At 44.9% G+C, this 15014-nt stretch overlaps 1 protein-coding gene across 7 annotated transcripts in view; it reads right to left on the bottom strand.

The window, feature by feature from the left end:
* Window positions 1–15014, bottom strand: part of ADAM19 (ADAM metallopeptidase domain 19) — a 166327-nt gene that overhangs the window by 105577 nt on the left and 45736 nt on the right. For 6 of the 7 annotated variants that reach the window (XM_077326407.1, XM_077326405.1, XM_077326402.1 and 3 more), the window contains one exon: window positions 5517–5595. The exons of the other annotated variant lie outside the window; for it this stretch is intronic. In XM_077326407.1, the coding sequence (XP_077182522.1) occupies window positions 5517–5595 (79 nt within the window). The remainder of the gene's footprint in view (window positions 1–5516; window positions 5596–15014) is intronic. 7 annotated transcript variants of the gene reach the window in all.

Genomic DNA, 15014 nt, shown 5'->3' with positions numbered 1-15014 from the left:
CTTCAAGAAAGCCTATCCCATGGTCCCAGAAACCAAATCTGTCCTGCCGGCACCAACTACGCAGCCAGTGATTCACCTCCATTATCTTTCTCTCCCGACGCATTCCTCTTCCCTTGACAGGCAAGATTGAAGAGAATACCACTTGTGCCCCCATTTGCTTGAGCTTCCTCCCCAGATCTTGATAGTATTTTTAAATAGGAGCGATGGTATTCAGGGACATGTCATTCGTTCCCACATGGACCATCACAAATGGGTAGCGATCCGTAGATTTGAGGAATTTGGGCAGCCACGTGGTGGAATGATTCTCATGACTGGAATGTAATGGTGGATGGATATGAACTGTTCAGAAAAAACAGAATAGATCGAAGAGGTGGAGGAGTGGCACTGTATGTGAGGAAAGGGCTTACCTGTCAGGAAATTCTAGTGAAGGAGAGCATATCTACAGTGGAAAGCATCTGAGTGAAAATAAGCGAGGGGAAAACAAACCGTGTGGTGGTTGGTGTCTGCTACCGATCGCCTGACCAATGAGAGGATGTGGATGCTGCACTTTGTGAGCAGCTTGAGACAATATCCAAGCGGCAGGACCTTGTCATCATGGGTGACTTCAATTTCCCAGGTGTGTGCTGGGAAACAAACTCTGCGAAGCGTCCTCAGTCATGTAACTTTCTGACCTGCCTGGCTGACAATTTCATTTATCAAATGGTAGATGAACCCACAAGAGGTTCAGCCATACTGGACTTAATACTGACCAACAGGCAAGAGCTGGTGGATGAGGTGAAGGAGGTTGGGACCCTAGGGGGAAGTGACCATGTCCTCATAGAATTCCTTTTGAGATGGGGAGCCAAGGAACCTTGTAGCCAGACGCGGATGTTGGATTTTCGTAGGGCAAACATTAATAAACTCAGAGACATGATGAGTGTCATACCATGGACGACAATGCTGGAAGGGAAGGGAGCATGTGATGGGTGGGCGCTACTCAAACAGGAGCTATTGCATGCTCAATCAATGACTATCCCAGAAAGACGAAAACACTGCAGGAGCTCTAAGAAGCCTATTTGGATGAACAGACAACTTCAAGAGGAACTAAGAAAGAAAAGGAAAATGTTCAGGAAATGGAGGGAAGGACAGAGCTCTAAAGAAGAGTACCTACAGGTTACTAGGCACTGTAGATCAATCATAAGAAAGGCCAAAGCTGAAGGTGAGCTAAGATTGGCCAGGGAAGCCCATTGTAACAAGAAAAGATTTTTCAGCTATGTGAGGAGCAAACGTAAAGTGAAGGAGGCAATAGGCCCACTGTTGGGTGCGGATGGATAAATTCTAACGGAAGATGCAGAGAAAGCAGAAAGGCTTAGTGCCTATTTTACATCTGTTTTTTCCCACAGGTCAAAGTGTTTAGGCACATCTAGAGATGGCCGTAGCCAAAGGATAGTGTCTGGGTGGCAGGTTAACATGGATAGAGAGGTTGTTGAGAGGCATTTAGCTGCACTGGATGAGTTCAAATCCCCTGGTCCGGATGAAATGCACCCGAGAGTACTCAAAGAACTTTCCAGAGAACTTGCACAGCCCTTGTCCATCATCTTCGGAACCTCTTTAAGGACTGGAGATGTCCCGGAGGACTGGAAGAGAGCAAATGTTATTCCGATCTTCAAAAAAGGGAGGAAGGATGACCCCGGAAACTACAGACCAGTGAGTCTGACCTCTGTTGTGGGGAAGATATTGGAGCAGATATTAAAGGGAGCGATCTGCAAACATCTGGAGGACAATTTGGTGATCCAAGGAAATCAGCATGGATTTGTCTCCAACAGGTCCTGCCAGACCAACCTGGTTTCCTTTTTTGACGAAGTAACAGGTTTGCTGGATCGGGGAAATTCGGTTGATGTCATTTACTTGGATTTTAGTAAAGCTTTTGACAAGGTTCCCCATGATGTTCTGATGGATAAGTTGAAGGACTGCAATCTGGATTTTCAGATAGTTAGGTGGATAGGGAATTGGTTAGAGAACCGCACTCAAAGAGTTGTTGTCAATGGGGTTTCATCAGACTGGAGAGAGGTGAGTAGCGGGGTACCTCAGGGCTCGGTGCTCGGCCCGGTACTTCTTAACATATTTATTAATGATCTAGATGAGGGGGCGGAGGGACTACTCATCAAGTTTGCAGATGACACCAAATTGGGAGGACTGGCAAATACTCCGGAAGATAAAGACAGAGTTCAACGAGATCTGAACACAATGGAAAAATGGGCAAATGAGATGCAATTTAATAAAGATAAGTGTAAAGTTCTGCATCTGGGTCAGAAAAATGAAAAGCATGCCTACTGGATGGGGGATACGCTTCTAGGTAGCACTGTGTGTGAACGAGACCTTGGGGTACTTGTGGATTGTAAACTAAACATGAGCAGGCAGTGTGATGCAGCGGTAAAAAAGGCAAATGCCATTTTGGGCTGTATCAACAGAGGCATCACATCAAAATCACAAGATGTCATAGTCCCATTGTATACGGCACTGGTCAGACCACACCTGGAGTACAGTGTGCAGTTCTGGAGGCCTCACTTCAAGAAGGACGTAGATAAAATTGAAAGGGTACAGAGGAGAGCGACGAAGATGATCTGGGGCCAAGGGACCAAGCCCTATGAAGATAGGTTGAGGGACTTGGGAATGTTCAGCCTGGAGAAAAGGAGGTTGAGAGGGGACATGATAGCCCTCTTTAAGTATTTGAAAGGTTGTCACTTGGAGGAGGGCAGGATGCTGTTTCTGCTGGCTGCAGAGGAGAGGACACGCAGTAATGGGTTTAAACTTCAAGTACAACGATATAGGCTAGATATCAGGAAAAAGTTTTTCACAGTCAGAGTAGTTCAGCAGTGGAGTAGGCTGCCTAGGGAGTTGGTGAGCTCCCCCTCACTGGCAGTCTTCAAGCAAAGGTTGGATACACACTTTTCTTGGATGCTTTAGGATGCTTAGGGCTAATCCTGCGTTGAGCAGGGGATTGGACTAGATGGCCTGTATGGCCCCTTCCAACTCTATGATTCTCTCATAACACCAGGTGGTCCCTGGAAGGAAATCACCATGGACTTTATAAATGACTTGCCGCCTAGTCAAGGGAAGGTTGTGGATGGGGGGGGGGGGTGGAGGCATTTTCAAAGCAGGCCTATTTTATTCCGTGCACCACCATACCCACAGCCCCAAAACTGGCTGCACTGTTGGTTCAACACGTGTACAAACTCCATGGTTTGCCAACACATCATCTTTCCAAGATGCTGGGGGTGGAACAGGCGCTGACCTTGGGATACCACCCTGAGTCCAACAGTCAGACAGAGCGAATTAATCAAGTCTTAGAACAATGCTTCACCAACTATCAACAAATAGATTGGGTGTCATTGCTCTCTCTAGCCTAGTTTGCATACAATAATAGGGTACGTTCCGCAATAGGAGTTTCCCCATTTAAGGTGGTTTATAGTATGGATTTATTGGCTGCACCTACATGGACTCCGGCACCGGGGAGTGCCCCAAAGTTGAAAGCGTGGGCAGACCATATTGTGAAAATGTGGCCTGGCATTATCCAAGCACTGAGTCAGCAAAAGCAGATTATAAACAGCAGCTAATAAAAAAACAGAGCTCCGCACCTGAATGGAAAGTTGGGGATGAAGTATATTTGTCCACAAAGAACCTCTGCTGCCAACAACCCCCTTGCAAACTGAGTCCTCGGTTTGTTGGTCCCTTTAACTAAAGTGATAAATGTGGAACTGGGACTGCCCAAGACTTATAAAAATGTTCACCCTGTGTTTCATTCTAGCTTGCTGTGAAAAGCCCCCACTCCGGACCAGCGGCACCCCACCCCTGCGACTCCCATCCCTGTCTTTGTGGATAAGTAGATGCATTATGAAGTTAGACACATTCTGGATTCCCGTTGGCATTGTGGCAGACTTCAGTATCTTGTGGACTGAAAGGAATTCTCCATGGGGGAAAAAGAGTGGATGGGGGCGGAGGATGTGTGGGCTCCCAGATTGGTTCGAGCATTTCATGAGTTCCCGTATAAGCCAGCTCCCCCTGGAGGGGGCTGAAGGGGGGTTCTTGGGGGAGCAGGATGTCAGAATTAGGCTTGTGCGATTCGGCCACCGAAGCGGCCGTTCCCTCCGGGCACAGCCAGCACCGTGCCGTGGAGGGGGGAGGGCGGTGCCGGCAGCGGCGTGACAGCGGGCGCAACCATGCAAGCATGGAATTCCACACCTGCGTGGTTGCGCCCGCTGTCATGCCGCGGCGCAGCACCGCCCTCCCCCCTCCCACGGCGCAGCGCTGGCTGCACCCGGAGGGAACGGCCGTCGAAGCGGCCGAATCGCACAACCCTAGTCAGAATCTTCTGTATTCTGCCATGTGTTTCTAATTGATTTCTGTGATTGATGGCTGGAGCCGTCTGCTTTGCCTGACCTCTGATGTTACCCACAGTTCCCTTCACACCTCAAGGCCGCATTCCCTAGTTTGTGCTTTGTGGCCTCTGCTGCCCACAACAATGCTGTGCTGAGATACCTTTGACTTAGTTTGCCCTCCTGCACCTGATACCCTGATTAGAAGAATGTTTGGTGTCCTTTTGAAACCCGAGTCATCACCTTCCCATGGGAGGGAGGGAAGGGGATGTTCCTGTGTTTTATATATGTGAATCCCTGCATGTATCTTTAGTTCAGCCTATTTGCTTTTTGGATGCTTTTGCTTGAGAATAAAGAAACTTTCCAAAATAGATTCAAATTGGTAGCTGAGTTGGTCTGAAGTAGCACAATAAAATCAGAGTCCAGTAGCACCTTTAAGATCAACAAAGATTTATTCTAGGTGTGAGCTTTCAAGTGCAAGCAAGTTAGTCTGAAAAAGAGTGCTTGCACTCAGAAGCTCACACCTAGAATAAATCTTCGTTGCTCTTAAAAATGCTACTGGACTCTGATTTCCAAAACAGAATTTTCTTGTCTACAAGTCTAGAATTCTGACATAGGCCAGAAGTGGGAAACTGATCTATCCTTCCACTTTTCTTCTGTTCCCATTCTTCGAACTTCAGCCATGGAGTTTGCCTGTCCCTGCTGGTTTATTCTACCAGCAGTCTACCCAGGTGCCAGGGTGGTCCCATTCTGATCAAATGTATTAAGCAGTGCTTCTGCCTTGGCATAATATGCTACAATTACACTGAGACTTGTGTTACTGAAGAAGCTTGAATACAAGTTTTCTACAATTGTGCAAAACGACAGCAGTGAGATATATAATACTTACATGGAACAGGACATGCAATCACAAATTCCTCACAATCTTACCAGGACATAAACCAAGAAGCAGTCTCTCACATTTTTGTCGGTATTCCTCCGGGGGCCACTGGGCATTTGTTTGAACCAAGTCCAAGGCTTTAGTCTTATGTATACTTACCTGGGAGTAAGTCCTATTGAACTCAATGAGATTTATATCTGATCTGCTTCAGGTTGCATTATAAGGACAACCCTAAGTGCGTTTAACTTGGAAACCCAAGTGGGTTATATTGAAATACTTACACTGTGGTTCAAAGTGAGGCTGTGGGGGGTTCCACTCTTAGTATAATGAGTTTCAGTATAGTTTGGTGTGAAAAGCAGCCTGCCAGAAATGAGAAAAACAACAGCATAAAGATAGAATTACATTTTGCACATTATCTGAACTATCCACCTATCTGAATAATATCTTGCTGACATATCTGATTCAATGGCTTATCCTAATATTTTGCAAGGAATATATAAACAGTTCTGGTTAATTTGTGTGGGATTTCGGTTAAACCTGTTTAAAGCTGTGTCAGCAAAGGTGTGCTTTTGATTGTTCGCACAATGTAGTGCTGAAACAAAGCACAGCATGTACCATGATGCTTACTAAAATAATCAAATACAATGTTAGATGGTCTTTCTGAGGTGAAAGCAAAAGGGCTGACAGTCAATGTTAAGAGTAAGGTGACCAGATTTTAACATTGGTAAAGCGGGACACCATTGGCCGGGGGGGTTCTTGATTAAAAATTTGGTCTATATGGAGCAACAAAAAGTTTCATAGAACGCAAAAATAGTATTGTAATATATATTTTTAATTTCAACATAAGTACAATTTGCCAGGTACCCCCAGATGTCCCTCCAAAAGTGGGACAATCTGATCACCTTAGTTAAGAGGCCTTTGGGACTCTGATATGACTCAAGAGAAGGAATGATGTCTCAATTCTCAACCTCTCCATAATTTATGTACATATATCCTACCTCCACTGTTATCCTCTCTAACCTTAAAAAGTCATGGCATTCACTGGGTGGTCTTGGTTAACCTACTGAGTCTTGGCCTAATGTATTTTATAACACCCATGATGTAAGAATTTTAAAGCATTTTGTATACAGAGTGTGCGCTGAAGAGACAATTAAGAATGCCATTAGGACAGTTGTTTCGTCGCTACATTCCCGCAAAACCCATTTGTTTCTTTCTGTTTGTCATCACTCTTACAAACCATTCATGGTCTTGCATCAACAGACTGCAGTAAATCACAGACAACACAGACACAAATACAAATGCACTTCACATAATCTCCTATACCATCATGGACTGGAGAGCATGAAGCTGCAAAAAAACAAATTACCTCTGCTTCCAAATTGTATTAAACTCCAGGAGTTGCGCAGGCAATGCACAGAGAGCAAGCAATGCTCTCAGTTATGTGAGGAGCAAACGTAAAGTCAAGGAGGCAATAGGCCCACTGTTGGGTGCAGATGGACAAACTCTAACGAAAGATGCAGAGAAAGCAGAAAGGCTTAGTGCCTATTTTACATCAGTTTTTTCCCACAGGTCAAAGTGTTTAGGCACATCTAGAGATGGCTGTAGCCAAAGGAGCCAACCTGTCTGGGTGGCAGGTTAACATGGATAGAGAGGTTGTCGAGAGGCATTTAGCTGCACTGGATGAGTTCAAATCCCCTGGTCCAGATGAAATGCACCCGAGAGTACTCAAAGAACTTTCCAGAGAACTTGCACAGCCCTTGTCCATCATCTTCAGAACCTCTTTAAGGACTGGAGATGTCCCGGAGGACTGGAAAAGAGCAAACGTTATTCCGATCTTCAAAAAAGGGAGGAAGGATGACCCAGGAAACTACAGACCAGTGAGTCTGACCTCTGTTGTGGGGAAGATAATGGAGCAGATATTAAAGGGAGCGATCTGCAAACATCTGGAGGACAATTTGGTGATCCAAGGAATTCAGCATGGATTTGTCTCCAACAGGTCCTGCCAGACCAACCTAGTTTCTTTTTTTGACCAAGTAACAAGTTTGCTGGATCGGGGAAATTCGGTTGATGTCATTTACTTGGATTTTAGTAAAGCTTTTGACAAGGTTCCCCATGATGTTCTGATGGATAAGTTGAAGGACTGCAATCTGGATTTTCAGATCGTTAGGTGGATAGGGAATTGGTTAGAGAACTGCACTCAAAGAGTTGTTGTCAATGGTGTTTCATCAGACTGGAGAGAGGTGAGTAGCGGGGTACCTCAGGGCTCGGTGCTCGGCCCGGTACTTTTTAACATATTTATTAATGATCTAGATGAGGGGGTGGAGGGACTACTCATCAAGTTTGCAGATGACACCAAATTGGGAGGACTGGCAAATACTCCGGAAGATAAAGACAGAGTTCAACGAGATCTGAACACAATGGAAAAATGGGCAAATGAGAACAAGATGCAATTTAATAAAGATAAGTGTAACGTTCTGCATCTGGGTGAGAAAAATGAAAAGCATGCCTACTGCATGGGGGATACGCTTCTAGGTAGCACTGTGTGTGAACGAGACCTTGGGGTACTTGTGGATTGTAAACTAAACATGAGCAGGCAGTGTGATGCAGCGGTAAAAAAGGCAAATGCCATTTTGGGCTGTATCAACAGAGGCATCACATCAAAATCACAAGATGTCATAGTCCCATTGTATACGGCACTGGTCAGACCACACCTGGAGTACTGTGTGCAGTTCTGGAGGCCTCACTTCAAGAAGGACGTAGATAAAATTGAAAGGGTACAGAGGAGAGCGACGAAGATGATCTGGGGCCAAGGGACCAAGCCCTATGAAGATAGGTTGAGGGACTCTGAGACAATATGAAATACTAGGATTTAATTTACATGCTTGTTTGAAATAGTTGGGAAATATACCCTTTTGTTTTTTGTGTTTCAAAATATGGTAACCCTACTTTCAACAAGCAGTGTAAGCCAGAAGGCCAAAAACAGCGGTTATGTAAGACAACTAAATATTTTCCTTAAAAAAAAAAAAAAAACCTTGATCTGGAAACAAACACAAGATGTCATAGTCCCATTGTATATGGCACTGGTCAGACCACACCTGGAGTACTGTGTGCACACCTGGAGTACTGTGTGCAGTTCTGGAGGCCTCACTTCAAGAAGGACGTAGATAAAATTGAAAGGGTACAGAGGAGAGCGACGAGGGTGATCTGGAGCCAAGGGACCAAGCCCTATGAAGATAGGTTGAGGGACTTGGGAATGTTCAGCCAGGAGAAAAGGAGGTTGAGAGGGGACATGATAGCCCTCTTTAAGTATTTGAAAGGTTGTCACTTGGAGGAGGGTAGGATGCTGTTCCCATTGGCTGCAGAGGAAAGGACACGCAGTAATGGGTTTAAACTACAACAATATAGGCTAGATACCAGGAAATTTTTTTTCACAGTCAGAGTAGTTCAGCAGTGGAATAGGCTGCCTAAGGAGGTGGTGAGCTCCCCCTCACTAGCAGTCTTCAAGCAAAGGTTGGCTACACACTTTTCTTGGATGCTTTAGGATGCTTTGGGCTGATCCTGCGTTGAGCAGGGGCTTGGACTAGATGGCCTGTATGGCCCCTTCCAACTCTATGATTCTATGATTCTATGTTTGCACATGTATATACCAACACCTCTTTCTGAAACATTGCATTTCAATATAGCCCTATTATCTGTGCAAAAAAGCCCTTCTGAATAATTCAGCTTTTGCACAATCCTCAGAAAGCCAGAACAATTGAAGTCTTCCTGCTTCATCAGGCAAGCCATTCCACAAGGTGGGGGCCACCATAGAGAATACGCATTTACAAGCAGTGCTTGATTCTGTCCCTTGGAAGGGTGACATCTGATCAGAAGGCCCAGTTGTGGTTACATATAAGGGAATATGGTGTCCTTGCATACATGATGGATCTAGGTCCTATTCATGGGAATGTGTTGCCGTGCACAGCTTTAAATTTTTCAAAAAATTGCTGGGCAGGAAATGGAAAAGGGAGGGCATATGAATGGGCAGGACAATGCTCCAGAGCCTATTGCGTGTTTCCCCCACCATATGCTCTTATCCCTCATTGATCACTCCTTGCTCACCACTGGGATGCACAATAGAGGGTGTAAATACACTTTCTTGGATTTACTGCATTGTGCTTTAAAAATGGCCAAAACACAACATGATCGCAGAATGTTGACGACGTCATTTGGAGGGGGCTCAATAAGCTGACGACATTAGAAGGCTGTGACACAAAAAATTCCTTGTGCCAAAGTGGTTTGTATGTGTTGCTCAGATAGCTGATGGGCAGTCAGTGGAATGACTGCAAAATGGCAGTAATACTCATGGTCTTTATAATAATAGAGCTGTGGCATTCTGTAGCAGCTGGAGATTCTGAACTGACTGAGAGGAAACTCATCTAAATATTCTTCCAATCCAACCACATTAGGCCTGGGCAACTGAAAAAATAGTTGTTTTTTTTTAATTAAGATTTTGTGAATGGCATAAATACAGATATTTGGTATTCAGACTCAGATTTTCCTGGGATTATGGAATTATTCTGGTTCTGTTATTCCCTATGGGAGGCTGGAGTAGCTGCTTTTCAACCAAATGATAATAAGATTGAATGGGAGTTTGTGCTGTCTGACTAGTAATGACTGCAGTGATGTTGGAGTAATCAGTAGACCTTTCAGTTTTTTCATCTAATGGTCAGGCTATCTTGAAGACCTTTGATAGCTCATCATGCTTTGGACTCAAAGAGGTGGGCTGAATGATATCCAAGTCATGACTTACACCCAAGCAATTTTATGAAGCCATTAAAGGCTCTATATAATCAAGTTATATTGTTTACATATTCCCTTAACTGTTTGCCATTCACTCAGTTTCCTCTTATTGTTTCCCAGACCATGATGCCATCCTTAAGATTATTTTAAAAAACAGGAAATAATCAAACAAACCACAACAATCTGTTTTTTGCAATTCTTAACACAAATAATATTATTGTGGCCTACACTTAAGACCAAAGGGATGGAGAAAGAAGCAGGTGCAATATTTACTGCTAGTGTTTTGAATGCAAGATATGCTGTAAATCATTAGCGAATCCAGTGTTGAGATAGGCATGCATTTCTACCTATTGATTTCAATGGCCATAAGTGGGTTAAGTGGATGTATCCTGTGGGTTAAGATTTGGTGCAGACATAATGCATGGTTGTGATTTAACTAAGCTAACTATAGTTAGTACCATTATCTGAATGCAGGCCACTCTACTAACTAAAGCAAATTCAGGACTATAAAACAAGGATCTGAAATCTTGACTTAGATTTGGTTTATTATCTACTGTTCAGATGATGTAAGGCAGATTTCATTCATATTTAATCACAGCAATCTGTTGAGGATTCATAACTGAAACTAGGCTTGCCAGATTCCTTAATGTAGATGGGATTCAACTATTGCCAGGCCCTTTCCCGGAGATACCGTTGGCAATGTGGTGACATCACGTTTGGCAAACACCAGAAGTAACATTGTTATGCTGATGTCAGGATCGGTCCCCTGCTCTCTGCCATGATTGAACCAGGCTGACCAGAGAGATTCCATTGTGTTTGTGTGTGCAGTCTTCTATGCTTATAACTCTGTAATAACTTTTTGAACCTCCATCCTCCTTTGATGACCCTGAGATTTTCACACTGCCTTCTCCCCTGCTGTGATACTATGTTGCAAGTACCCCTGTAAACAGCTTATCTACAAAGAGAGGTGCCAATTCGACCAAGGCCACTGAGACGGAGATGGTCTGGCAGGAAGCCCAGGATGACACCTGGCGGGGGGGGGGATATTCCTCCCTGGGAACTGGGGACTGTTTGGGCAGGAGAATTGTATTGATAACTGCTTGCTTCCCCGATATCAAACAGTCTTGACTTCATATGTTAAAGTGTTCAGAACTACTTCCAATTAAAGCTTTCTATTAAACCAGAAGCCTTGTTGTGAGTCTGTCTGCCTTGACAGTAAGTCAAGACTCACAATGCTCTTTCTCCAGACCGATGGCCGAATTTGGAGGGGGCCTAACTCTTACCGAAATCCCGGACGAGGAGGACGGTACAGACGCCCAGGATGGGGGGACTGGTCTCGCCAACCATGGAGACCTAGTCGCCACCCCTACTGGGGCCGGTGCCAGGATGGCTACCCGGATCCTATTCCAGTCAGGGATGGCCAGGGCATTGGACAGCCCGATGTCCCATTTCTTTCTGGAGCAGCACGTCACAGAAAGGCGACGCGTGTCCAGGTACGATGACCCCACGGTCAGGATCGAGTGAGGCCCGGCCCTCAGGAGAGGGATCCCCAACCAGGAGGCTGCGTTAGTGATGGAGAATTTGGATCTCCGCGATCGCATGGACCGGCTGCGAGACTGGCTGACCATGGTGGCGGGTAAATTGGGCGAGGAATTGCAGAGGGACACTCATTTTTTCCTGGCCAAGCTGCGTCGCCCGGCGCTGATACCCAAAGAGGGGGCTGCCATCGCTCTTCCAGCCCCAGGAGCCGGGGATGGAGGAGAGGCAGTGCCTGCCGGTGCGGCGGGAATCCTGTGCCCTGATGCTAGGCCACCATGCGGGCCTCCGCCACCGGGAGATGGGGTCATTCCCGCAGAGCCGAGAGGGGACGCTAGAGCGCCGCCGCATGTGTCTCCGGCAGGAGGTGCCTGAGCAAGACAACCTGCTGGCCAACCGGTGCCCACACTGCTCATGGGGGCCGAAGCCCGCCGTCTCTACCGTTTCAAAACCCGTTTTGACTCAGACGCTTTCCCCGGGTTCATGATCCACCTTGAAGCATACATGATGGGGGTGGGACACAACTTCCAGGAAGACGCTGAGCGGATTCGATTTGCCGGAGATTGCATGGATGGAGAGGTGGCTAGGTGGTTCGTGAACCTCTAACGCTACGCCCCAGCTGAGGTTCAGAACTACAACCACTTCATGCGCAGTATGAGGGAGCAGTTCAAAGATCCATTTGAAGTGGAGGCAGTGGAGGCCAGCCTGCAGGCCCTGAAACGAGGGGCCATGACCATCAGCCAGTACACCCGGGAGTTCCAGAAACTGACAGCCGCCATCCCACACTGGGGGGAGGATCAGCATGTCCACGCCTACCATAAGGGCCTGTGCTGGGACCTCGCGCAGAAATGTCTACACCTGGACAACCCCGAGACCATGATGGGCTGGGTGCGCTTGGCAGGAGAAGTGGAAAAGAGGCTGGGAGGAGAGAAGCCGAAAGTCCCAATAAAGACATCTACCCCCAAGAAAGGGTCGGCTGCGAAAGCCTCCGGACCCGATGCAGCGGAGCGCAGCCGGCGCCGGGAGAAGTGCCTCTGCCTTGTGTGTGGAGGACAAGGGCATTTCCTGGCTCAGTGCCCCTCCAAGAAACAGTTGCAGCTGTCTGGAGAGAAATCAACCGGCAAGTCTGTGGCCGGCAAGCCCTCCGGCAACTCCCGCCAAAGGGAAAATGCCGGGGGAAGAAAACCGCAAAGTCCCTGCTTGCCCGCCTTGTGGAGCCAGTGGTTTGAACCTAATTCCGACAGCGGAGTGGTATATTGTTTCCCATCTGTTTTTGAGCTTTTCCTCTCAATTTGTGGGCCAGCCATCTTCCGGGCTTATCAGCCCATTCAAAATCTTTTTGTTTTAGGAACTCTAGCTTTTTCCTTAGATCTTCTAATTCAATTTAATCTCTTTGGGTTCTCAACAGTCTAATTTGTTTTGCGGCCTATCTTGTTTGCTTGGTTTGATGTAAATTTTCTAGTTGTTTGACAGTTTTCACAATTCAGTTCAGTTCTTCCCTTCGCTTTTTCTTTATCTTCATATCCATATGTAATAGAATACTTCACATAAAAGCTTTGCTGCTATCCCAAACAGTTGATAGTGATACGTCTGCAGTCTTATTTATTTGGAAGAATTCCTTCAATTCGACTTCACACCTTTGTAAAATCTCCTGATCTTCTAAAATGTAGTTATTCATCTTCCACCATCTCCTGCCAACTCTTTTATAGGATATTTCTACCCACATGGGATTATGATCAGCGAATGTGTTTAGCAATATTTCTATTTTGGTGATTTTAGGAACCAGATGTACTGAAGTCCAGCATTGATCCAGCTGTGAGTATGAATTATTTCTATTGGAGAAGAAAGTGTATTGCCTTTCCTTCAGGTGTTTCATTATCCATACATCAGTCAAAGAGTGCTGTTGGAAATTCATCAAGGCCGATTTAGGGAAGTTAGATCCATATTTTTTTGCAGATTTGTCTAAGAGAGGGTTCAAAGTTGCGTTAAAATCGCCAATTGTTATGAAATTATTATTAATCACCTCTGAATGCTGAGAAAAGAATTCATCAAAAAAATTAGCTTTTTAATTATTTGGTGTGTAAATATTTGCAAGAACCATGCTTTGTCCATTGGGGAGAGATATCTTTAATGAAATAAAGCGCCAATCTGGGTCTTTACATAGAATTTCAGCTCTTATGTTAGAGTTCACCAGATATGTTAGCACCCCCCTCTTCTTAACCCATGCAGAGGCAATAAATTCCTGCCCTAATTTGTTAGTTTTTTAAAGATTTTGGTGTCTATCAATTATGTGAGTTTCCTGTAGGCAAACAATATCAGGTCACAACTTTTGAAGTTGATTAAAAAATTTTTGATCTCTTATTAGCTATATTTAATCCATTAACATTGATAGAAATGATTTTTAAAGTCTCCATACCTAATAAATCAGATGTCTATCTTGATCCTAATCTTGATCCTAGTCCAAATCCTAATCCTAGTCTTATTAAATTAAGTACAACAGCAACAACAACAAGCCTTTAATAACATATAAAAGTACAATATAAGGAGGGAAAGTGCAAAAGTAAATTAAGTATCCTATCCAATGGTACCTAGTGACTTAATTTAGTGTTGTTGTATCTGTAGTTGATCAGTAATTTGTGTCAGGAAATCTGCTAACTCTTAAGCTTGTTTGAGCATCTTTATAACTCTCCTGCCTGTAGGAAGTAACACGAAAGGTATTTTCCAGAAATATCTCTTATTTTTATTTATTAAAATCTGGCGCAAGAAATGGAACTGCGCTCTCTTTCGCAAGGTTTCCGCCAGTAAGTCTTGAAAGACCTGTATCTCTTGCTTCTCTATGGATCACAAACTACAAACTGTGAGACAAACAAAGTGTGAGTAGACAGCGAGTGAGAAATTTGGTGTGGGGTTGCTTCAAGACGCAGAAGCTCGAGTGCTAACTCACCAGTGCTAGATAGAGGAATTACCGGACTGTTAAGATGATTTGAGAGACTTTAAAACCTTTAAAACTAATACCCAAGCCCTAAAAAAAACCCTCACAGTTAAGAAAATTCCTCCGGTGCAAAAGACTGGTGGCCCCTTTAAAACTCACTCGTCAAGATACTTCAAACTGAAGCAAACAAAACCAAACTCTGTGATCGGTCAGGGGTCCTAAGTAGGGAAGACTCTGAGAAGCTGCCCCAGATACTGCCTGATGCCATGCTCCCATCGATCTCTGTGAACAGCTAAGGACTCAGAAAGAAAAGAAAAGTAACCGAAGAGAAAGTCCTGGACTCTCTCTGACAGCTTTTTGAACATAGAGAAGGTGTATAACAGCACCAGATATCTCCAACAATTTGGACTGGACGTTAATTTGCAGTACTTTACTTGGGTACTTCTACCCCCTAAACCTTTCCTTTTGTATTTTTTCTCTCTTCTTTCCCCCTTTGTTTCCTTTGTTCCCTCTTTGAATACTATCTGCT

Source organism: Paroedura picta, chromosome 3 (assembly GCF_049243985.1).
Source record: "Paroedura picta isolate Pp20150507F chromosome 3, Ppicta_v3.0, whole genome shotgun sequence".
Lineage (NCBI taxonomy): Eukaryota > Metazoa > Chordata > Lepidosauria > Squamata > Gekkonidae > Paroedura > Paroedura picta.
The sequence above is the reverse complement of the archived record's forward strand: the minus strand, read 5'-3'. Positions and strand labels throughout refer to the sequence as shown.